Raw genomic sequence first — 26,874 nt, 5'->3', positions numbered from 1 at the left:
CAAGGCAGCAGGACTGTAATAGGAGCTCTCTCTCGGGGTCTGGAAACTGGAATCCAAGGCTGGGATACTTTCACTGCAGAGCTGGAACATGGAGCTTTCTCTCGGGTCCGCTAAATCTGGGATCTGGGACTTGTCTCATCAGTGGGAGCTAGGCTAGAAATACCAAGATTTAGTAATACAGAGCTTGTAAGTATTTTACCAAAACAAGTTACCATAAGGTGTTCTAACCTTATTAAATAAAACTCTCAGGAGGAGATCTAAATGTAGAAAGTATTTTTACTTTGGGTATAATTATGTTAAAGATACCAAGTAATTTTAAACCTGGTTTTACTCCATTTTTCCCAAGTAAGCAAACAGACAAAAATGTCAAGTTTGCGCCTGCAAGTGATGCAAAACAAGCTGATCCTACAGGTAGTGCAAGACCAGGGCAACTCGTGGTAGAGGTGGAACAAGCTCCGATCACTAATCTTAATAGTTACCCTTAATGCCACAACACATCTCCAATAAAGGGATGTATGATGTTTTGTATTAAAGGCAAGGGGCCACTACCCAGACCGGTTTCGACCTTTATTGAGGTCTCATCAGTGGGAGCTAGGCTAGAAATACCAAGATTTAGTATACAGACAGGTCGTGCACTACCTGTAGGATCAGCTTGTCTTGCATCACTTGCAGGCGCAAACTTGACATTTTTGTCTTTTGCTTACTTGGGAAAAATGGAGTAAAACCAGGTTTAAAATTACTTGGTATCTTTAACATAATTATACCCAAGGTAAAAATACTTTCTACATTTAGATCTCCTCCTGAGATTTTTATTTAATAAGGTTAGAACACCTTATGGTAACTTGTTTTGGTAAAATACTTACAAGCTCTGTATTACTAAATCTTGGTATTTCTAGCCTAGCTCCCACTGATGAGACCTCAGATCACTGGCCAGAAATCATATTGGCAGCAAAACCCCATCAAATTGCTTTGTTTTGATTAGACAGTCAAATTTCCCTAGTCTGCACCAGTTCTGAGTTGGCTGTAAGTTATCAGCCAAAATGGTCGTGCAAGACAGGCGATCAGATCAGAGACATGCCGTGTAGCTGAGGCATTCTACAAGAATGCCTGACACTTCCAGGCTCAACCATTCCATCATTGGACAGTTTCAGCCAGTCACGGTGCAGTGCCAAAATGATACAAGTTTGAAATAAAGTATAAGGAGCAAAACATAATTATTTTAAGAGATTTCAAAATTTTAAAAACAAGAAACATTCTATAAATTTTCCGTGGCCCCCTAAGGGGCCATGACCCACAGACACCTGAAGAGGTAACTGACCGGGGAAAGCTGAAAAGAACGAATGGAGGGAGATAATGTCGGAGATCTGCTTGGTGCTGACATTTAAGTCAGGCCAAGTAGATCGACTGAGACCTCTTTTAACTATCTACTACTATCCACTCTATCTTTTCTCCTCCTCTCTCACTATCAAGCTGACTCTCAGCACAACTTTTTTTTAAATCTAAAGAGGCCAGTGATGAAAGGCATGAACTCCCATTCGACCTCAATAAAGGTCGAAACCGGTCTGGGTAGTGGCCCCTTGCCTTTAATACAAAACATCATACATCCCCTTATTGGAGATGTGTTTTGGCATTAAGGGTAAATATTAAGATTAGTGATCGGAGCTTGTTCCACCTCTACCACGAGTTTCCCTGGTCTTGCACTACCTGTAGGATCAGCTTGTCTTGCATCACTTGCAGGCGCAAACTTGACATTTTTGTCTGTTTGCTTACTTGGGAAAAATGGAGTAAAACCAGGTTTAAAATTACTTGGTATCTTTAACACATTGGGTCAGTTTGAGGCATGGTTGGATGAGCATTGTGTGCGATAGTGTATACCTCCCATGATGAGTCTCTGACTCCATGGAGATCAGATGATAATATAACAATAATAATAATATTTACTTTGCCCTGTAATACCATACTCATATCTAAGAGTTGGCACTCACCTGTTTCCAACTCACTATCTCTGTTACTGCTAAAGCCTGAGACAGTAACACTCAAGTCATTTAGCATTTTCTACTGTCTACATTTAATGCACACATACACATTCCTGTTCCTCACCCCACACTTTTAATCCACAGGAAGCATACATCCCTTATACATAGTATGCTGTGAAATCCTCCACTATGCTACAAATTATATAGTTTTTAAATGGTGGCAGGCTGGGCAACAGTGTGTCAGTGCTGGGGTTGCCTAGATCAAGACAGAGACAATAAATTCATTCAAAACAAACACGCAGATAATACAAAAATTTTGTTAATTAATTAATGAAAAAAGTAATTTCATTTATTCATTACATTTGCCAGGGATTTAGATAGTGATTATTATCACTATATCCAAATTTATTATCACTAGGTTAATCATGATAAAATTAAGTTCCATATAAAATAACACATAAAATATTGGAACACAGGATTGATTCCTAAATGTTTTGTTTATAGTATTTCTTACAAAGATCTTCATGTAATTTGTATTTTTGTTTCAGCATGCAATGTCCTGTACCTTTCTTCAGTAGATATGGAGTCATTAACTGGTCCTCAGGCTGTGCGAAAGGCTGTTAGCAAAGTTGTCACTTTGATACCATCCTTAATGCCAACAGTAGTTCATTTTAAAGTCACTTCTCAGGGTATTACTCTAACAGACAGTAAACGAAAGTATGTTTAAGTATTTTTCATTACTGTTAAATATTAACTCATTTTTGTGAAATTTTCTTCAGAAGGTTGATAATAAAATGATAATTTTATTCCAAAGGCCAGTACGAATTTCCAAAATTTCTAACTCAATTGACCTGTGTGAGACAACTACTTATAACCTTTCATGGATAGGGTTACTATATAAAAAAAAAATAATAAATAAAGAGTAATGTTTCTCATTACTTTTTATTTATTATTAGTTTAATCTTAGTATTCTGGACTATTTTTGTTATTATTTTATTTCATTTCTGGTATTAATCATCCTTGACTTGAGTGATAAAGATAGTGAATGTAACATGTTCATGTTACATTGTAATGTATCATGTAGTTGATCAAACCTTGATTGATCAACTTTACTGGTGGTAGAATTAGAAATCAACCCTATATGCAAGAGCTGTGTGCAGGGCCATGCTAACCCAAGGGTGCAAGGGGGGTGTACCGCACCTGGGCAGCAACATTGATAGGGTGGCATTTTATGTGGCTAATATCTAATTTGGATTATACAATGCAGTATTAGGGGTGGCCGATAAAAGTTGGCACCCGGGCGGCAAATACCCTTGGCATGCCCTTGGGTGTGTGATTAAGGAAGTGAAAAAGTTGATTAAAGATGAGATGTAGCATGCTTGTAGTGAATGAATGAAATATGCTACTAAAGTAGGTGGTGAATGCTTCAGTGACGAAGTTTTCAAAGCAAGGTATGATGTTTATAATAAATTTAGTTTAATCCTTTATCCAAGTGTGAGCAAACAAAGTTTGCGCCTGAAAATATCTTCAGGACTGGGGTAAGGTGGTGCAACACCAGGACGACTCCTTGCAAAGGTGGAGCAAGATACTAACACTCCTATCTCAGTATCTCCCATAATGCAAAACACATCTCCTTGCAGATATGTCTAATGTTATGCATTAAGGGAAGGGCCACTACCCAGCTAGTTTCGACCTTTATTGAGGTCTCTTCAGTGGGAGCCAGGCCCAAGTGGAGACACCAGCCAGAAGCATTAGCAAGGTCATCTCTACCTATAGGAGTTGCCAAATGGTGTGCCACCTTTTTAATAAATTACTCTGGATTTAGAGAAAGATGTTGAAAGTTTATTTTTCACTTGGTTAGAATATAATAAATTTAGTTTAATCCTTTATCCAAGTGTGAGCAAACAAAGTTTGCGCCATCAATAAAGGTCGAAACTAGTCTGGGTAGTGGCCCTTCCCTTAATGCATAACATTAGACATATCCGCAAGGAGATGTGTTGTGCATTATGGGAGATACTGAGATAGGAGTGTTAGTAGCTTGCTCCACCTTTGCAAGGAGTCGTCCTGGTGTTGCATCACCTTACCCCAGTCCTGTAGATACTTTCAGGCGCAAACTTTGTTTGCTCACACTTGGATAAAGGATTAAACTAAATTTATTATATTCTAACCAAGTGAAAAATAAACTTTCAACAAGGTATGATGTTTATTGCTGTCTGTGAGAGTTTGGCCTCCTGCAGCGAGTCTTTTGGCTTCATTGAGGCATAGAAATAATACTAATACAATATTAACAGGTTTTGTCCAACTGCTCTCTTAATGCCAATAACTAACTTATTAATGTAAAACTGAGTTTTTGCTTCGTCTTCCAAAGAATTTAATTTATGGATAAGTTATATGAATGAAATTTTGATCAGGATGTTATCTATATAATTTACCATGTAAAGATGATCTTCAATTTTTCATATTCATAAATAGTCTAAAGCAGAAAATCCAGTTTACTTGTATGCTAATCCACAGGAGTGATGAAAGAAGTCTAATCTTAGTATTCTGAACAGTCAGCAGTGCAGACTGATAATAGCATGCTACTTTGCATCACCATCCTGCTCAAATGTCTAGAATAAGTCCTGCCTTCCCCCTCAGTAACAGTGAAACAGATCTACAAATTTGAGACAGTATTCTATTAAAATACATCCTTTTTAAGAATAAAATGCTTGTGCCAGCACAAATATATCCTAGAAAGGAGCATTCTGTCTTATACTGCAATTGCATCAAATATGATTAAGACCAGTGTGTGAAAAACAGAATGTTAAAGTTGCATTTCAGTCTGTAAAGGAATTATTTCTCAAATTCCCAAAAAGCCCTCCCTCCCTCCATCTGACAAATACCTCAGTGTCTGCAAAGTATACTGCTCTAATGATAACTCATATGAGGAACACACAAATGATTCCTTCAGGAATATTGCAGAAATGTATGCTACCAGCCTAGTTGCTCAAGTGGTTAGCATACCTACTCTCCAACCAACAGGCAGCAGGTTTGAATCCTCCCATGAGCATGGATATCTTTAGGTGGAAGGTGAACTTCATCACCCAGTGCGAGACCACCACTCTGCTTATTGGATGCCTGAAGTGGCTTAAAAAGTTCCATGTTTAGCTCTAGATACATAAATAAAAAAATACAAAAAAATATATAAAATTAATAAAAGTAGGGGAAAAAATCATTGGTCCACCCACAGTTCAAAATGTACTATAGGTTTGCATATAACCTTTTGTGGGTCATAGCCTTGAAAAAAAATGTTCATTAAACTGGGCCACCACAACATGATTTCTAATACCACTAAATGGATTAGAAATCATAATTGATCTCTTTTCCATTTTCTTTTCCTTCCATTGGTTTGATTATCACTTTAAGGAGACTATACAACTAATAAGAACTTCTCCTCACTCCTAAAAATATTAAAAAAACCTATCAGTATGATTTTAAATCCCATAAGGTATTGTAATAATTAAAGTAATTAAAATGATTAACAATTGTTAGACCAAATGGTGGACTCATGTTTTTGTTTAACAGAAGAAATGGATATCTATCGGTAATAACTTTATATTAATGACAAAAAAAGTAGTTTTTATTTGGTCATTAATATACAAAAATATAAAATAAGCCAACTAATTTCCAAAATAAACCAAAATTATAAACACATGGATAGCAAATGTAAAACATAAGGTTGATAAGTGAAGCTTGAGGAACCATTGTAGTATAAATAATAGAAACATGTGGAAAGAATGGAAGGTGGCATGTGTCATCTGCTTTCCAGCATTGTTTTGAGAGTTTTAGCTGAAAAGTTTAAATCTGGCATGTGAAGAGAATTGACTTAGAATCATTCCTTGGTTCTTCTTCTTATTATTATTATTACGAGTATCTCCATATTGTCAGTAGATTCATCGCAGGAGACCCAAACTATATCAAAACAATATCTATCATATTTCTTCTTGAATTCATTTACAGATGAAGAATGCACAACTGAGTCAAACAATGCATTCCACTCATTCACCACCCTCCAGGTGAAAAACCTCGTTCTCACACCTTGTTAACCACACTTTTCCTTAATTTCCAGGGATGACCTCTTGTTCTTCCATCACTATCACACAGCTGAAACATTTCCCCTGCATCAATCTTATAAAACCTTTTAATAATTTAAATGTTTCTATCATATCCCCTCTTCTCTGCCTATCAACCAACCTCTGTAATCCACAAGCTCTCAAACTATCAATGTAGGGAGCAATTTTACATCACTCACTAACTTAGTTGCTCTCCTCTGAACCCTCTCCACAACCTCCTCATCTCCAAGGAATCCAGGCAACCAGACTTGAGCACAGTAATCCAAATGTGGAAGTATCAACGCCTTATAAAGGGGAATAATAACCTCTTTATCTCTGGATGTTAGTGTGCTCTTCAATAACCAAGTAATCCTATGTGCAATCTTGGACACCTTAGCAATGTGTCCCCTGAACTTCATCTCCCTATCCACCAACACCCCCAAGTCCCTAGTCTCATCAATCTCTTGGAGTACTGTTCCATCAATGTATTACACAGCTGGTAATCTTTTAATCACAAAATGCATAACTTTACATTTTTCCACATTGAACTGACATCCATTACCTTTTGAAAGAGGCTATGAGAAAAACGACCATGGGGATTCTTTTATCTGAAGAGAGAGAGGGAAAGGAAATTTTCTTCTAGATAAGGCATAGAGCTCTTGTTCCAGTTAATGTCGTGATGTGTATGGAAATAGTGATAAGTTGCATTTGATCTTTCTTCTCTATTATGAGTAACATCTCCAAGATGTTCTTTCTTATCTCGAAACTTCTAGAAGTCTGACCTATGTGGCCACAGGAATAGAGAATTCTGTAAATGCCAGGATTTTGTAGAAGTAGTTATTGTCTCTGGGAGAGCAGAAGAGACTACATATGGTGAGAAAAGGTTTGTATGCCGCTCTGATATCATGAAATGTGAGGAGATTAGCAATTTTGCTGGAAGGCCTGTCAATGTAAGGGATTGAAACTGAGTCTGTATGGAGCTTATCAGAATTTGGTTCTGGAGTGGGATTGGCAAATAGTGTTATTTTGAATCAGTTTATTAGGCTGAGTAAGTTGGTGAAGCAGAAGTTACAGTTCTTCATATATCTTTCCATCATTTTTCAGGAAAGAGATAGCAGGTTTTTTTAAGGGTATGAATGATTCCTATTTTTTGTGAGGGATGGTGCAAAGATGATGAATGGAAGTAATGTTTGTAAATTGTGGATCTTAGGGACTCCATACAATCTTGGGATTAAAGGATGCATAGAATTGAGTTGGACTTGAGTTTTCACTTTAAATTTCACTAAGCATCTCCACAGTGTAATTGGAAGAACAATGGTATGTTGCACCTTTCGACTGGAAAAGGTCTAAGTTCGATTCTTGTTGTGACAAGAGGAATCTTTACATCGTTTTTTTTTCATTTGAAGGTGAGTTATCTGATCTCATACAAAGATAGCAGTTTTTTTCTTGGAAAACTCAGGTTTTTCATCCATATCCACATACAGACAAAATGGCCTTGAGAACACATGCAATTTACAGACAAAAAATACTGGTGGTGGGCAGTAGATGGCATTGGTGTAGATGATAATGGCAGTTTGCTGTTGTTAGTTGGTGGATTAAGTGGTAGAAATGGAGAGTTGTATAGAGTGAATTCTTTGATGAGTCTTTGGAGGTGTCACATAATAGTAATAATAATAATAAATCAGTTGGCCAGTTTAGCATGTTTCATAGGAGTTCATTGTTTTCTTTGTGATTTGCCTATTTAAGGCTGTAGGCTGGGGGGATGTAAGGAGGAGTCTGAAAGAAGAGCAATCTCTGACTTGTAGTTAGGTGTGTTCTTGATGACGGTGGCATTGCTTTTATCTGCCTTAAAAATGATGATGATGATGTCTTTGCTCTGTCTTAAATTTGAAAGCATCCTCCTTTCTGAGTTGGTACTTTGCTTTGGTCATCAAGACATTTTCATAGGTACCAAAATATGAGATACACATGTGCATACAGGTGCAAACAGCATCAGGAAGGCAGACTATTCAAAATGGCATGACTCTACCTAATTGACATCGTCTATAGGTGTGGTGAGAGATTTTGACTTTTCTGCTGACAGTCTCCAGTGGTAGTCCTCCAGCATACATCTAAGCAGCTGAAAGGAATACCAAAAAGAAAATTTAAGAATGGGTTTCTGCTTCTGGTCCTACCAAAGGTTTATAAATCGCATTAATGTTTATGACAGTCAAATTTTATAGAGTTTGTAACTGGAAATGAAGGGCAAACTATTTCTCTTCTAAAATATTTTACATGTCATCATTTATAAGTGGAGGTGTATTCACAGATCAGATATGTGCACATGTGCAATACAGCTTTGAAATAACGTGTGATGGGTCTAGTGAATATGCACAGTGTTTAAATGTTTCCTGCTTGTAGTGGAAAATACAAATAGATTTCTCTTGTACATATCTACGATCTGCTTGAAATCATTAAACAGTTGTAATGAAGTGCAGCACACACACATTGTTCCTATAAACAAAATAATGAAGTTATTTAGACTTGTGCCCTAAAACTGCTGCTAGGTATATTATGTATAGAAAGAATCACTGCTATGTCAGGCTTGTAACTTTATCACTTTCACTCTGAGCTCAAGGTGTGTACTTAATATTAAAAAAAATCTCATTTGTAGAATGGTGGTGTTGGAGTACAATAGATAGGTAACTGTTATGTTAACTTTTATTTGCGATGTCCCATCTGAACCGTTTGTAACATGGTGATAAAAATAATGTAAAGGAAGTCGACAGCTGTCAAGCTAGTCCATGTTAAAGGTAATCGATTGTTAAAATTGCATCTCAATTAATTTGTAGTGAATTTCTCTTTATTATAAGACTTTTGTTAGATTTCATTTCTCTACAGATCTAGATTACATTATTTGTGCTGTGTAGAAGCCAGAAGAATACAGAATAAAAGAAACATATTATTTATTTGTCCAAATGAGAATTAATAGGAATAACAGAAAAAGAAATTAATTTACAGAATGACATTTAAAGTATTTAATCAGGATGTCTGTGGTATATCTTATTATGTATGAATGTATCAGCCTTCGTCTTCTATTCATTTCAATGTTCATTAAACTTTGTGCTAAGTTCTTCAAAAAAAAAAAAATTCCACAAGTCACTGACTCCATGGAGATTGGATGTTAATAATAATTGTTGCATGGGCACCTGCACGGACTCCAAACTATCATTGTTGGTGACCCAAACCATCATAACAATATCTATCATATTAACAGACAAAGCACTCACAACTGACTCAGGCAACCGATTCCATTCATTCACCACTCTCCACACAAAAAATCTACTCCTCATGCCCTTGCTAACCACACTCTTACCCAACGACGAGGGATGACCTTCTGCCGCCTCTAGCCAAGTGCTGAAACATTTCCTGCATCAATCCTATAAAAGCCCTTAAGTAACTTAAATGTTTTTTCATACTCCTTCCCCCTTTTTGACTATTAACCAACTTTTGCAATCTACAAACCTCAAGCTATCCTCATAGGGAGCATAGCTTGAGGTTTGTGGATTGCAAAAGTTGGTTAATAGTCAAAATAGCATATTGGTTAATATTCAAAGAGCATTCTACAGACCACTCACATCTGGTTTATTACCACCACTTCCTCATCCCCCAAGAAAACCCAGGTCACTAGACTTGAGCGCAATAATCCAGATGTGGTCATATCAAGGCTTTATAAATAGGAATGATAACTCCCTTATCACTGTTTTTAGTGTGGTCTACAATAACCAAGTAATCCTTTGAGCTACCCTGGCTACTTTAGCAATATGCCTGCTAAACTTCAGCTCTCTATTAGCTACTACCACCCCAAAATTCCTGGCTTCATCAATTTCCTGGAGTATAGTTACCTCAATGAGGTACACAGCTCGTAATCTTTGTATCCCAAAATGCATAACTTTTCACTTTTCCACATTAAATTGACATCCATTATGTTTAACCCATACTTCAGCCTATTTGAATCATCCTGCATGCTCTCTACATCACTTGATTAACTATTACCCTACTCATTTTTGCATATCAGCAAACTGAATATCTCCCTTCAAATTATTTCCTTTATCATTTATGTACAAATTAAACAGCAGTGGTCCAAGCACAAAGTCCTGCATACACCACTAGTCACCTAGATTCTACTCCTTTATATACTACTTTTTGGTATCTGTCCATCAGACACCCTTTTATCCATATCACCAGTTTCATATCCATCCCTGTTTGTTGCAGTTTACATAACAGAGTTTCATGTGGTATCTTGTCATATGCTTGGCAAAATCCAGCAGTATCACTCTGTAGACATTTCCTTTATCCAACTCAGCTTCACTCTATTATAAAACATTAGTAGATTACTAATTCATAACCAACCCTTCACAAAGCCATGCTATCCCTCATAGGGTATCATATTCTTATCCACCGATTTGTAGATTCCCTCTTTGACCAACTTTTCCAGTAGTACTTTTACCATCACTTCTGAGATACTAATTGGTCTATAATTTCCTATCACAACAGACTTAGATCCTCCTTTATGCAAAAAGATTATTTTGTCCTTCCACTCTCTTGGTACTTTGCCAGAGCTGGTACTTAAACAGCCTAGTTCAAAGGCATTGCCAATTCTCCTGCACATTCTTATGAAGTGGGAGCCAGTATCCCATCCAATCCCACAGTTGTATTTGCATTCAGATTCTTGTCTCTGTTCTGATGTGAGAACAGAGAACTGTCACCTCTGTCATAACATTATCTTTACTTGGATGATATACCATTTCAAATGATCACCCAGTAACTCAACAATTTTGTCTGCTTCCTTTACCTCTCTACCATCTGCACTCATTAAAGTTATCTTTACATAGTCATTCTTCTTCCTACTTGCCACATAATGAAAAAACTCTTTGGAATTTCCTTTTTCACCTGTTTGACTAATCTCTTCTTATAATCTGATTGTGCCCTCCTTACCATAGTGGTCACCTTTCTTGGCTGATTCTTATAATGTTCATGAGTTAGCTGGTCACCTTTTTCCTTATATACCCTCTGCAACATTTTCTCTGTTTGCAGCTTGTGATTGCTTCCTCCATAAATTAAAGATGCCAGGAAACCTCCATAAATTAAAGATTACAGGAAACCTTGCTTAACGCAATTAATTAATCCATCAATTAACGTGCACTAGTGAAATCGTGTTAAGCGAATACAATAAACAATAGGAATAATTATAATTCATTCATTAGTTAGCGTAAATTTGAAAAAAAGAATTATAAGCTATATTAGAGGATAAAATCATCAAAGTTAATAAAAATCAATTGCTTAAATTTTTATTTAATGTCTAAACATTTGATTGAGCTACTTTTTTATAAAAAAATTAAGTAAAGATGTTTGAATGGTGCTTGACTTTTTCATCTTGTCATCAATTTGTGATAGCTGGCGATCTCTTTATCAAGATTTCGGCAGACTTCAAAAATTCATTCCATATCAGGATCAGCATCAAACAAAATTTCCTTAGCATGCTCAATGTGATTAAAAACTAGCAAGTTCTTTTGCAGTTAGCTTCTTAATCATAACATTCTCTTCTTGTTTGCACTCCTTATCTTCTTCTTCATATGCACGCTTTTCTTCTAGTTGAAGGAGATCATTCTCACTTAACTGTTCCGAATGGGAATCGAGCAAATTTCTCACATCTTCATTATCCAGTTCATGAAATCCAAGTTCTTTTCCAATTGTGCTGATTTCTTCAATGTTAGATCTTGGATTTTGTGCATGATACACTAACATAGGCTTCAGTTGAAAGTCGTGTTCTGCATTACCTCCTAATAAGAGCGTAAGACAATCTTTAGAAACTTTATATCCTGGTCGAGGTGCTTCAGTTTTAGATAGGAAAGTTTTTGTTGGTATACGCTTCCGAAGAGACCAGTTTCGTCGATGTTGAATATTTGACGATGGTCATAATCACCCTCTTGAATTATCCTTTGCAATTTTTCAGGAAACTTGGCTGCAGAATCTTTATCAGCACTAGCAAATTTCTCATTTGCTAGTGCTATTGAAATATTGAGAGCTTTTGCCTGAATATTTCTTTTACTTAAGCGATATTCTTTTTTGGTTATAATCCTCAATTCGAAGTGATAGAAGCAGTAAGCAACTTTTCATTGTTCTTTGTACTCTTTGGTCTTATTTAATATAGTCCGAACTGTAGACAAGCTGTATCCCAGGTCTCACACAATCATTGTATTACTAGCGCCACTTTCATGTCTCTTAATGACATCCAGCTGTTCCTCTAATGTAATTACGTTTCTTCTCTTTTTATTACTGCTGCTTTCTTTATCAGTCTTTCCCTTTTCCATATCAGAGGTTGTATATAATAAAGCCTTGTAGGTATCTAAATTAACACAAAATGATGGGAAAGTGATTGAGCAAGAGAACAGAGTTTGCACATTTTGAATTCGCATTAAGTGAGGTTTTCCTGTATATTCTTGGTTCATCCTTTATCCAAGTGTAAGCGAAGAATGTTTGCATGTGATCATTCTGGGTCTGGCTCCTACTGATGAGACCTTAATAAAGGTCGAAACCAGTCTGTGTAGTGATCCTTCCCATAATGCATAGCATTATACATGTCTGTAAGGATATGTGCATTGCATTATGGAATACTAAGGCAATTGATGAATGTAAAGATTTGTACAATACTGATGGATTGCACTTAAATGGATTCAGAGATTAGTATGCAAAAAAAGATTTGTTCACTGAGAGTATGGAAGTGCAAAGTCAGGAAAACTAAAGAAATGAGGGTGGATGCAGATGAGTGTGTGTGTGTGTGTGTGTGAGAATGACCAAGTGCAGAATCTCATCTCTCACACAAAAATGTTGAATAGGGTAGTCAGTTCAGGAAGTACAGGTGGTTGGGGGCCTAAAGGAATGCCGCAGTTTCTATATACTAATGTCAGAAGTATCAGGAACAAGAGGGAAGAGTTGTGGGCATTGGTTAACATTATCTCACCAAATGTTATAGGCAAGTGAGACTTGGCTAACAGCAGATGATGTAGTTACAGGGATAAAATGTGATGGATTTAGTATTTTCAGGGATGACAGAGTAGACAGAACATTAGGTGGGATACTGCTGATGATGATAGACAAACTGCCTCCTACTGTTGTTGGCTGCAGTTCATCTTCAGTTGGGCAGATGATAGCTCTTTTGAGTCAATCTGGTGTGAGATTAATGCAAATAGGACAAAATATTCACGAAATATTTATTTTTATTATATATTTATTAAAATATATATATATATATTTATGTATTATATATATTAAAATATTTATTTTACATTCATAAAATTGGTTGCTGCTATAGGCTAGGAGATGACAGATATGATGTACAAGATATGCATCAGCAAATTAGTACAATGAGTGAAAGTTGAGTAATTATGGGGGACTTCAACTTCAGAGACATATATTGGAAGGAGAAAAGATCACATGGCAGGAAGGAAATGGAACTTATACACTTACTGAGAGATAATTACTTGAAGCAGAATGTGACAAAGGGGACTCAGGGTTCCAGAGATTTTAATGATCTTTTTGCATGAGAGAATGTGGATCTTGTTAAAGGTCAGAAGACCTGTCCATAACTAAGGTGGCTACATTGCCTCTGATTAGGGAAAGTGATCATGTGTAACTACAAGGCAGGTGATTATGATATACTTAGGAGGCCCGCTTAAAGCAGTATCATGCCAAGATCTACAAGGGAAAGATGTTCACAGTGTATGGGGATAGTCAAGGAATATCTGGAGGAAGCAATGCTGAAAGTTTTTTCACTTGGTTATGCTATAAATTAAAGATGTGCTAAGAAATTATGTTCTTGGTTTCATCCTTTATCCAAGAGTAAGCAAACAAAGTGTGCACGTTAAGTAACTTCATGACTAGGCTACTTGTATATAGAAGCTAATGACTTCACATCAAAAAAAAAAAACTCAGGCCATAGTTCCACAAATTCTATATCATTCCTTCTGCATACAACCTGCATATTGATTCATTAGCTATCATTGCCCTCTTTCTCAGTTTGCCTGTATCATAGCATGACAGCAGTCTTATAAACTTCACCCTCTTATTCTTTTTCACTTCTTCCAATAACTCTTTCACATCTTCCCTTGTACAGTACTACTACTTCTCACCTCACAGGTCATTGGTTCCAGCCAAAATAATCAATTCTTTCATTTTCCCTTTCTGCATTCTGACAGCATTACTAATATTATTAATTTTTGCACCAGATAAACAAGATTTTGTAGCACTTTTGTGAAGTACTTCCCTTATCACAGAATCACAGTAAAATATTATCTGCTTATGCTCTTTCTCTCGTTTATTCTTACAATTTTCTCTTTGGCTTCAGACCTCTTGCTTTTTTTCTGTTCTCAGTTCAACTAATCTCTTGCTGTTTCTGCAACCTTTCAATCTCATGCTTCATCCTGTGAAGGACTACATGCAAGCAAGTTATTTTCTTTATTCAGGTGTTCTTCGTTCTCCTGAACTTCCACCACCACCACCACAACTTTCATATACACTATCTTCACCTCATTTATACTCTCTTTCCCATTTCTTTCATCCTTGTTTAAACCCAGAACTCCATTCACTCCAATACTTTCAGTTTCACAGCTTTCAGTACTTCATTCTCTCGCTTCTGACAAGTCTTGCATTTCTAGTTCATAAAACATCTGCCACATGATAAGCTGTGAGCTAAATTGAAGCAGATGGGATTAGATAACAGATTAGTGAGTTAGATAGCTGAACTGGTATCAGATAAGTATCAGCAGGTTTGTTATGGAGGAGTGTTATCCCAAGAGAGGAATGTCCTTAGTGGAGTGCCACAGGGATATGTTTTGGGACTGTTATTTAACATGTATGTTAATGACATTGGGACTGGGTTAACCAGAGATATGCAACCGTTTGCTGAAGATGCAAAGTTGGGATGAACTATGAAGAGCAGAGCAGATTTTGTGACCTTCCAGGAGGATCTCAATAGACTATGTGACTGGGTAAATAGTGGAGCTATCAGTTTAATGTTGCAAAGTGCTAGGTCTTGAGATTTGGTAGGCAAGGTTGGGATGCAGAGTATACAATTAATGGGGATATTTTGAAGGAGGTGGAAGAGATAAGAGGTCCGAAAGTAATGGTAGACAGAAAAGTTTAGGAATCACATTGCTAAAATTATATGAATATCACAACAGATTATGGCAAGAATAAGACTGAACTGCAGAAGCAAAGAGGTTATGATGCCCTTGTATAAATCTTTGATCAGGACATATGACTAAAGTGTGCAGATTTGGTTGCTTGGTTTTCAAGGGGGTTGAAGGTGTATTAGAAAGGGTTAAGAGAAGGTTCATTATGTCAGTATCAAGTCTATGAAATGTCAGATTCAAGAAGATTCAGGGAATGCAACTTGCAGAGATTTGTGAATAGAAGGAAAGGGGAATATGATTGAGACATGTACTTCGGTGATCAGTTGTTACCAGATTAATGTGAAGGAGATTTTTTAATAGAATAGTAGGAGATAAGGATAGAAGAAGAAGAGGTCATTCCTGGAAGCTGTATAAGAAAAGTGTGAGCAGAGGAGTGAAAAGCAGGTGCTTTGCTGGAAAGTAATTGGTGAGGGGAATGCATTGCCTCAAAGTGTAGTGAATGTGGTTACTGTGAATGGGTTTAAGACAGGATTTAATGATCTTTTTGCATGAGAGAATGTGGATCTCCTGCAATGAGTCCTTGGACTCTATGGAGATCAGATGCTAAATAGTCAGAAATCTACATTAGGAATTTCTTGTTTCACTTCCATCCTTTGATTGATTAGTAGACATTCTAAACAGAAATGCTGGTATTTCTTTTGTAGGCTGATGTATTATTTTTATCAAAATTAATTCTGCCTAACAACCGAAACCCTAGACCACACAATTTTCTGATTTCACAATTTCCTAATTTTTAATAATTGAGATTCAGTTTTATTATTCAAGAAATTATAAATCATTCAAACTACAGATATTTCAGATCATATTTATTTTCAAACTGGATTACAGGAGATTTAAAAATGTATTTTACTTTCAGTGCATTACTTATAGATTTTTTAGTGTAAAACAATAGTGAAAGTATTGCTATATAATATAAAAAGGCCACATAATATCATAACTAGCAGTAAGTATGTTTCTCTTCACATGTGGACTATTTTCATCTTCATTGGACATGATTTGATTCTTTTCACAATCAAATTTATTCACCATGTTCTTTTTTTTTTGTCTTCACCGAACAAAGTGCACAAGATTTATTTTCTCAATATTTTCACCAACTGAGCATTAGAAATCATTATAAGAATGACATTTTTCATATTGATATTGCTTTAATTACATGTTGTGTAGAAGGCTTAGCTGATATATAACAATTTGTTTGATAACTGTTTATTTTAATTCATAATAAGAAATTCTGGGAAATGGGGGAGGATCAGGCTCAACTTATTGCAGATAACATTAGAAATTATTATAAATGTCATGATGCTTATAAAGATTTGTTTTATTTTTGTAAAGAAAAACCACATAAATGCAGAAACTGTTAAGCATTCTGTGATTTCTAATTAGAATTATGAACAAACAATAAAGAAAACTTAAATAAAATAACTTAAAATAAAACTCATAAAATAACTTAAAATGGTTTCATAAAAATAATAATAATTATTATTATTATTATCAGAGACTTCAAGGAAGTCAAGGACTCATCAAGGGGGGGGGGGGCACAGATCACACAGATAGGCTGAATAACTGCGCAGTATGGTAACAGATAGATCATGCATGTTAATTTTTTTTTTTTTTACATATCAATTTTTCTATATATTTTCATTCATTTATTTATGTAGTGTCTGGATATTTCATAATTCTACATATTTTTCATTTGAAATTTACTCAGAAATTATTTTTGTGATCAAGCAATTGATTGCATTCAGTCTATTGGGCACCACCTTTCTAAATAATATATAATAACTTTGTTTTATTACACTTATACTGATTGAAATTGCTTCATTTATAAGGTTATTCTTTCGACGCCATTATCCAATAAACAGCATCAGCCACTGTGGCCTTGATCCTGATGAACATCATTGGAAACCATTTGGCAAAGATAATGCAGATCAGCAACAACAACTAACACATAGGTAATTCAGTCAATATTTTAAATTCAAACTCGAGAATGATTTATGTAATTGCTATAATTATCATATATATCTGATATTTATATTATTATTATTATTATTTGACATCTCCAGGGAGTCCAAAGACTCATCGAGGGAGGACTCATCTACAACTCTGCCTCCACCACTAAATAATCCACCAACTGACCGCAACTACACCAACACCATCTACCGCTGACCACCACCACTAGTATTTCCACAGACAATCACAAATATCTATGCCCACAGCGGGTTCGAATCCCACCATGGGCATGGATGTTTGTGATTGTCTGTGAAAATACTAGTAGTGGTGGTGAGCGGTAGATGCCGTTGGTGTGGTGGAGGTTCGTTGTAGTTGGTGGATTGAGTGAAGACAGAGTTGTAAAGCAGGTGTCAAAATAATAATAATAATAATAACAATATTAATCATCAATCCATGATTATTGGAATTTTATTTGCAATGTTTGAGATATAAGATTGTTGCAGAGATATTCTTAAAAAGAGACCATTAATTATTGTTGTCAAATCTTTGATGAGTCAAGAGAATCATCACGGAAGGTCTATCATGACTCTTATTATCCATCATACCACATCTTGAATTTGCTAATTCACTCATCTATATTTGTCATTTGTCAATTCCTTTTCCACTGACACCTTAATCCTTCACTTTCCATAACCGATCTCTTCTCTAAATGCTCTTTCTTAATCTGCACCTGATTCACTTGTTTCTCAACCTCACCAGTCCATTTGTTTATACATAAATGACAGTGGAAAGGGTGATTTGCAGTTGTTTGCAGAAGATGCAAAGCTGAGGAGAGTCATGAGAAATAGAGCAGATGTTGTAGCTTTACAAGAGGACCTAAATAGACTGTCTGAATGGATGAATGTATGGGGAGATGTCGGTTTAATGTAGCAAAGTGTAAGGTTTTAAAATTTGGAAAGCAAAGATGGGATGCAGAGTATAGGATTGGTGGGGATATTTTGGAGGAGGTGGAGATGAAGGATTTGGGGGTTGTTGTAGATAGGAACTTGAAATTTCATGGATATTTTGCTAAAATTGTGAGGACGACACAGCAGATTATGGGAATGATGTGGAGAACACATGCAAAAGTGTTTTGATTCCATTGTACAAAAATTTGATCAGGCCACATATGTGGATTTGTGGATTACTGTGAATGATGAGATGTTGGAGAGGGTCCAGAGACAAATGAGAGGGCTTCAGAGACTGGAAAACAACTACGTTGGTAGCTATCAGACAAGCACCTATTCTTCTCATTACATTCTCACTTCTTTCATTCTCATTCACTGATAAATTACCACCCATCAACTTTGCTTTCAAACACTTCATAAAACAACTGAAGAAATGCATGTCACTTAGAGACATAGCAACTCCCATCTTGCTTTCTATACCAGTCAGTACACATTGCTGTATCTTTGAACAGTTTAAAACAAAAATTTAAACAAATAGTATAGGTAATTAATCAACAAACTTATCTGAATCCACAGTCTTCATGACCACAACTTAATCTAAAATGTTCTCTTCCTAATAATATATCCAGCAAATATGCTCCTGGTATTAATTGCTTTTTATATAATTATTATGGAAAATGTTTTATTAGTTTTCTTATGAATGTTAATATCACTACTCTAAGACTAAATTTTGTGACTAATTCCACCCCCTTCTCTACCTTCTCTTCTTTCTCAATAGATGCTTTGGTTTTGTTGCAAGGAAACCCACAAGCAAGACTGATAACCAGTGCCATGTGTTTGCTGAATTGGAACCTCAGCAACCAGCATCAGCAATAGTAAATTTTGTTAATAAACTTTTAATGGGTATAATTCAAAGAAACAGACCAGATTTAATTTGACATGTGTGAAAATTATTTTTAAATTATCATTATTAGGAATTCTATAAAGAAATTATGGTACTGTTAAAAAAAAAAAAGGGTGGAACAGAATAAGATCCAGGCACACTGAAACAATTCTCTGGAGGTTACATTTTGTAAATCAGAGATTTTTACATCCTAAAGACTTTCATACCAATATCAGTTTGTTCCTTTCTCCACCATCCATTTTGTGAGAGTTTATTCTTACCTGAAACTTTAGGGATGCTGAAGTTATTCATTGATGAGATGATTAAAATGTAGATGATTGATTTCATTCTGCATGTGTACAAAGAAAGAACGTTATGTAGAATGTATTATTAAAAGAAAAAACGAGGAAGAATTTAATTTGTAAATGTAAGTGGACTTCCTGTGCTTGAAGACAAATGAAGTACAAATGTTCTTTGTTTTATGGTGCTGTTTAAATTTTGCCTTTGCTTTTTTTGTACAAATGTTGTAAGTACATGTTATATGCCAGAGTTTTAATAAAAAAAAAAGAAACATTTCAAGTTTAGGGTCTTACATATCATAAAAATTATTGTATTTCATATGTCTACTCTAAGTCTTTTGTCTTTCATAAAGTCATTTTAAAGAAATTAATGAGAGAGAGCAAGAGGAGAGAGAGAGGAAATTAGTCTTTTACCACTTCAGTATGTATGTATGTGTGTGTATATACCTACACACACATAAACATACCCATGATGTAACAAAATTCAATTTAATTTGTTATATATATATATATATATGTGAATAGGTTTTTCAACGATACTTTTGGCAATTGTTAATGAAATTCCATAAATAAATTCTCCGCTTTAGTTTGTTTGTAGGAGACAAAGTTATATGGTGTGGTAAAAGAAATTAGATTCACCCTCTCTTATCAGTAGTCATTGACTGCTAAAATATTTTTTTAATATATATACACCATATATAAATATAAATATATATATACATATTTCCTTCTGTAATTCTGTGTGCATATTTGATGAAAACACACTTATGTTCACAAAAAGGGCTTTTTTGTTTTGTTTTCTTCTATATGATCAGTCATGACCAATATCATGCATGTTACTGTCAACTGTACTTCTTACTTATTATCAAGGGAACGAACCTCCCACTATAACAATTATCAAGACAGAACTTACAAAGTATCCTTGCTGTACTCTTTGTAAATCTTCCAAGAGTGCTAATATCATAAATTCTGTAGATCAGTGCATGAAATGACCATTTCTAATGGATGCTCACCCAGAACCCAGTGTTAGTAGAATTTTTGAGTAATCCTTAGATCAGCACAATCTGTTACTTACATATCATCCTGTTACATGTCTGTTGATATACCAGTGCAGGTATGTTACCGTTAAAATAATGTTTAAACAAACTGTGCTTGGCTTTATAATCATTTCATACAATTATTAGAAATATAATTTTATTTCCCGAGTAAGAAGGGTTTTTGTTATTGTTCTTGTTGGTTTCTGAAAGTCCTTGGAGGCAGCTCCAACATGCAGAATCATACTAATCGTAACAGTTTTTATCAAATGATATGTTGCATGCAGAGTTTTTCTGATGTACTACCTGATTGTGCCATTCTTTTTAGCCTGTATAGTTGTTTTTGTTGCTGATTTCAATAAATTATATGGAAAGAACTAAGAAAAAATAAAAGCTTATAAATGTTTATGGATTGTTTATTGCTCTTTTTCAGTGGCAGCTTGTACATAAGCACTGCGACTGAAGCACCCCCAAGGAAAAAATTAAATTTTGTTTGTGTTTATATAAATAATAACAATGTTTACGACATTATATAAGTGCAATACAACATGTTAAAGGTTACAGCTTATGTTTTGACATTGATTGAATAGTTATTGAATCAATAACTATTCAATCAATAGTTATTTGAAATTGTTTGATTAACGCTTTAGATTATGAAACAAATACACTGCGATCTAATGCAACATGGGAACTATCACGTTTGGTCAGTGAGTTCCGGCTAGACTCGCCGATGTTCGTTTGCACTTGTCACTGCACGGAACAAATGAATCCGACACTTCTCTCTGAGCAGTGTCACTACAGATAAATTGTATGCTTGCACGTGTTATTTCTATGAGTTACGAAACGTTTATTATTGGTGTGTGTTCATGGTGAGGGTGAAATATTTTTGATAAATCTTATTTTATTCTGTTAAAATAACATATAATTATTTATTTATTATAAATACAAGGCTGAATTATGACGAGTGTCACTGGTGAAAATATGAAAAGAATTATAGTTTCTCAATTATCGTTACATGAAACAAATGAGAGCCTGTGTAGCTCAGTGGATGTGGCGTTTGCCAACCTTGGCAAACGCTTGGCCGCACGAAGGAAGTCTTGGTTTCGAGTCTAGTCGGCGACTAGAGGAAATTTTTCTAAGCCTTTTTTCGACCGGTTCCCGAGTTAGTCGATCACTGGCACGGGCAAGCAGGTTTTTCCTCCCGGAAACTCAGGTTTTTCGTCCTGTAAACTCAAGAAAATCGACCGTAGAACCCACATTATTTCAGACATTAAATATATTGTGTTAGGGTTAGGGACCACGAGATGGCGGCACATTTGAGCCGTCTCTCTTCACTGAGTACCGCTTAATTAGTGATAGCCTTGGGCCATCTATCTCTGATTGGTACCAGTGGAGATTGAACTGCCCACTCAGTCTCCAAAATTTAGATAGGGCTAAATGGCCTCGCCTACTCCCGTATACGGGAATAAAAAGGCGTTAGCTTAGCTGAAACAAATACACTGCGATCTAACACAGTGTTGGAATATCTAAACCAACACTGCTCAACGAGCAGTGTCACTACAGATATATTGTATGCTTGTGTGCATTATTTCTGTGAGCCACGAAACTTTTATGAGGGTGAAATATTTTTAATAAAACAATTTTTGTAATATGTAAATTTACTTATTAATAAATTGGTTACTAATTAGAAAAAAATTAATTATTTTGTATAATGCAGCACTTCCCACTTAAAATTTCTGGCTGCCACTGCTCTTTTTGTTCTTCTGTGTTATCAAAAATACTGCAGATTTTTGATCATTTCTTGAACGTTTTTTCATATATTTTATTCATGTAAGATAAAAATTCATCTTTCTACCGAAGAAAAAGTTTCTATTATGTAACTGAAGTTTTAATAGAGTAGACACTACACTTTTTTTTACATATTTCATTAGAAGTTTTCAGTTTTATGCTATACGCTATACAACTTACTCCTGTACAATAACACCACTGATGTTATAGCTCTTCGGGAGGATCTAAATAATTGGAAAGTGAGCAACTGAATGTAAGGCTTTTGAACTTTGCAATCTACAGATGGGAGCAGTGCTGCACCCAGAAGGGGGGGCAAGGGGCCTTTCCCCACTAAAGAAAAAGGGAAAAAAACACTAGAAAATTTTCCAAAAATCTTTTCATCATTATCATCATCATCAAATTCCTGACATTTACTCTCAAGTACAGGTGTACAGGATTGATAGTACTACATGAAAAATTTACATCATTACTAACTTCCTACCTACAATTTTCTGCCAAATCAATCTGTTACCTGCTGTCAAAGCTACAACATTGTCAGATCTTATATTATTCTGTTTAAGTGACCATACCACCTGAGATTAGCTCTGCTAATGCATTCCTGGATGCTGACAATATCAAGTTCTTTCCTAATATCCTTGTTTTTAATATCATGTTGCCATTGATGCCATCTGTTCACACCTATAATATTTTTCAGGACTCTCATGTCTGCAGTCTCTAGTCTTTAGTCAAGTATTTTACTTCTGACGCAGCTCTCAGATCCATAAGTTAAAACTGGTTTAAACATTGTCTTGTATACAGCTAATTTAGTGTTCTGACCAATTTCTCTCTTATTCCATATGAATTTATTCTATTGACTTCCCACCATACCAGCTTTGCTGATTCTGTTGTCTATTTCCATATTTAATTTACCATCTTCACTAAAAATCATGCCTAAGTAGCTGAAATGTTTTACTTGTTCCACAGGTTCCCCATTCAAAACACAGTTGATATTTTCAGCGATTCTACCTATTTTCATTGTATTTGTCTTTTTATTGCTGACCTTCATACCATATCTATTACAGCAGTTATTCAGTTTAGTCAGGGAATCTTGCAAACTTGTAGTGGATTTATTTAGAAGTATAACATCGTCCACATAAAGCAAAGAGCTGACATTAACATCTCCAATTCTGATATCATGTTTCATACCACTGTCCTTCATAATGTGATCCATATAGATAATGAATAACAGAGGGGATAATGTACATCCTTGTCTCACACCAGATTTAACATTAAACCATCTCCCTCTACTTCCTTCAATTCTAACTGCTGACTTACAACTCAAATAAAGACTAAGTATTGCTTGATATAATGATCCACTAACACCATACAACTGTTGCATTTTGAATAGCTTCTCTCTTGGCACCTTGTCATATGTTTTTTCCAGATCTGCAAAACTTGAATACAGATCTTTGTTATATTCCCATGACTTTTCAGCTATTTATCGTAAAGTGAATATCTGATCCTGACAGCCTCTATTTGGCCTGAATCCAGCTTGTTCCTCACCAAGCTTCTCTTCCACAATCCTTCTCAACCTTTTCTCAAGTATACTTGCATAGATCTTGCCAGGAACACTCAGTAGGGAAATACCTCTGTAATTCTTACATTCAGTTTTATTTCCCTTTTTATATATGGGTACTATGAGAGCTCTACTCCAATCATCTGGAATTAGTCCTTCTGTCCAGGTCTTCTGAACTATGCAGTGCAGCCAGTGTAGGACTTTTATACCTCCATACTTGAGCATTTCTGGTCGAATATCATCTACTCCAGCTACCTTTCCACATTTCAGACTTTTGATGGCTTTTTCTACTTCAACCATGGATATGTATTCCTGATTGCATGCCTGGTCAGTGTTTTTTTATCATTGTGCTGTCATCACTGCTAGTTTCATTTAGCAATTTTTCAAAGTAATTACTCCATACTTCAAGGATATCTTTTTCTCCAGTTTTCATATCACATTTATCATCTCTAATTCCTTTTACAGCACTCTTTCCTCCATTTCTAGCTTCTTTAACAACCTCCAGAATATCTTACCACCTTCTTGATATTTATTTTCTATGTTCTTGCCAAAGTCCTCTCATGACTTTTGTTTAGCTAGTTTTATGCAGTCTTTAGCCTTCTTACATTTGTCTCTGTATTCTCTAAGAGCACAAGTTGACTTATTTGCCAGGAACTTTTGATATGCTTTCTTCTTTTCCTTCACTGTGTCTTTAACTTCCTGTGTCCAACAGGGAGTTCAGATTTTTCTATCCTTCAAACAACCTCACCACATGCCTCTCTGGCAAAATCAATCAATGTTTTCTTCAGAGCTTGCCACTGAATCTCCAAGGTTTGATTCCTGTTCTCAAACTCTTTCATTTTTCTTGAATAATGTTTGTATATTTTAGTCTACAGTTCACATCTGAGAGCTGCTCAACTTTTATTTGTTTTAAAACTTTCTTACATGTTCTTCTTTTCATTATGAAATTCAATTTTATCCTGCTCAAGACTAAATGGTGATCCCTTCCAATTTCAAATCCTCTGTACACTTAGTGTCCTGCACCAGAGAGAAAATATCACTATCAACAATAATATAGTCAATGAGACTTTTTATTCCTTTTCCTCTTCTCTCCATGTGCATTTGTGCACATTTTTATGTTGGAACATGGTATTAGTAATAACCAGTCCATGTCCTGAGCAGAAATCCAAGAGATATTTGCCATTATTATTAGCTTTGCTCTTTTCTCCAAATTTTCCCAAAATATTTTTGTATGTCTGACAATAATTTCCTACTCTGCTATTTAGATCCCCAACAAGGACCAACTTTTCATTTTTCATTGTGTAAGTTGCATTTTCTAAAGCCTCAAAAAATTCCTTCACTTCTACCTTAGGAGAACCTTCTGTGTTACCATAGGCACAAATAAGTCTCATTGTCCAGTTCCCCATTCTGATATTTGCCTACATCACTCTACTTGAAATTGCCTGCCATTCAAGATTAGCCTTGTATTTAGTGTTGAATACTATGGCTACTCCTTCTTTTCCTTGATTTTCATTGCCTGAATATAACATTTTGTATTTATTGCTCAGAAAGATCTTACCAGTTTTTGTCTTTTTTGTTTCAGTCACCCCTTTTATATCGATCTAGTACTTATCGAATTCCTCAGCTAGCTCCATTTCTTTGCCATTCAGGCTTCTTATGTTGATAGTACCGATCTTTAACTCTGGTGATGTTGAGTTGGAGTCTGTTTTCAGATTTGTTCCAGTAGTTGACTTTTCACTGTTCGCCCTGGTTCCCTGATGAAAACAACTGGAGCCTTGTTTAACCAGGGGCCTTGTTAAACCAGCCTTGTTTACAAAGTTACAAGCCATACCATTGATTGGAATAGCAACTCCAAGCCTTACCTACAAGATTTCCGTTGTAGAAATTTCAAAGAAGCCGTTGTGGTCCTCTTTTCTGGAGAAAATCTTAACAGAAATCAGGGAATGATAATAGCTGACATATGGAAAACCTTAATAAGATCACTCAGTCTGCCAGAATTTAATTTTGCTCAAAACTACGGAACGTGTTCTCATAACAGTCACTAACACAATCTGCGTGATGCATGTAATGTTATTATGCGTTCTGTTTTAATGTTTAATTTATACGATAGTGATACTCCATTTTCTCTGTACTAGCCACTTTGAGTTTTTTATCTTACCGTCATAAGCCCTGAAAAAGCCAGACAGCCCCGTCGGCAAAATGTGTTAGTATTAGATGTTTATATATCATGGTCAATTAAAGATCAGTATATGTTTCAATTTAATTATATGTTTGAATGACCAAATATAATCTAAACAATGAAGGTATACAGAGACATTTGCACTCTGTGTAATATATTTCTCAACAAATAGTACAATTAGAGACAACCTTGGATAAAAATGGCACTAACTAATGAATTACATGTTCCCTTCCCACAGAAACTATGCTATTTAGACTCAAGCAAAACCATATGTTGCACTGGCAAACATGGTATCTAACTAAAAACTAGATGTGTGGGAGTATGTCCTCCCCAGCTCAAACACAAGGCAGCAATAAAAATAAATGGAACGTGCTAAAATTTGTAAACATGTTAAAACTAAGAAATATCTAGTGAATATTTTTATGTAAGTTTCAGATATTGAATTTGGTTGAAGGGAATTAGCATTTCAATTCAAAAATTGTCGGCTTTCTTTTATGTTCGGCTCGGGCGATCTTTTGATAATTCCTAATTCCACATCAATTATATGCATGTATTTATAGCTGCTCTATCGTTACTGGCCTAGTACCATAGCTGTCTGTTCATTAGTCATTCGTGAAGGATTGTTCATTAAGTATCTCAAGTCTTCTAAATTACTGGTAATTTTTGCTTGAAATAATGGGAGAGAAGATGGTGCTATTTGGGTAGGATGCATACAAGGAAACTGCTCTCTAGGCAGGAAATAACAATAGCAATCATGGCGCGGGGATTTTACGAAAAAAACTGAAAACTTTAGTTTCCAAAAATCCTTACATATATCTCGCACTACGATTTTTAGCTTTAATTTTCGGGAAAAAAAAGTGCGGGTTATATTCGCGCAAATACGGTATGTTTATGGAAATGTAAAGAAAATTTTCTTTTATGTCAAAAAAAAAAAAGTTGAAC

At 35.5% G+C, this 26,874-nt stretch overlaps 1 protein-coding gene across 8 annotated transcripts in view; it reads left to right on the top strand.

Moving 5' to 3' along the window:
• Positions 1 to 20,816, top strand: part of LOC150109587 (tensin-1-like) — a 540,448-nt gene extending 519,632 nt beyond the window's left edge. For all 8 annotated transcript variants that reach the window (XM_090413690.1, XM_090413698.1, XM_090413682.1 and 5 more), the window contains 3 exons: positions 2,525 to 2,693; positions 17,127 to 17,249; positions 18,973 to 20,816. In XM_090413690.1, the coding sequence (XP_090269816.1) occupies positions 2,525 to 2,693; positions 17,127 to 17,249; positions 18,973 to 19,132 (452 nt within the window). In that variant the 3' untranslated portion in view covers positions 19,133 to 20,816. The remainder of the gene's footprint in view (positions 1 to 2,524; positions 2,694 to 17,126; positions 17,250 to 18,972) is intronic.
• The last annotated feature ends 6,058 nt before the right edge of the window (positions 20,817 to 26,874 follow it).

The sequence above is a fragment of the Typopeltis vanoorti genome, chromosome 2 (assembly GCF_054136105.1).
Source record: "Typopeltis vanoorti isolate ZY-2024b chromosome 2, IOZ_Tvanoo_1.0, whole genome shotgun sequence".
In the NCBI taxonomy this organism is placed as follows: Eukaryota; Metazoa; Arthropoda; class Arachnida; order Uropygi; family Thelyphonidae; genus Typopeltis; species Typopeltis vanoorti.
Note: the sequence above shows the minus strand (reverse complement) of the source record. Positions and strands in the feature narration are given on the sequence as shown.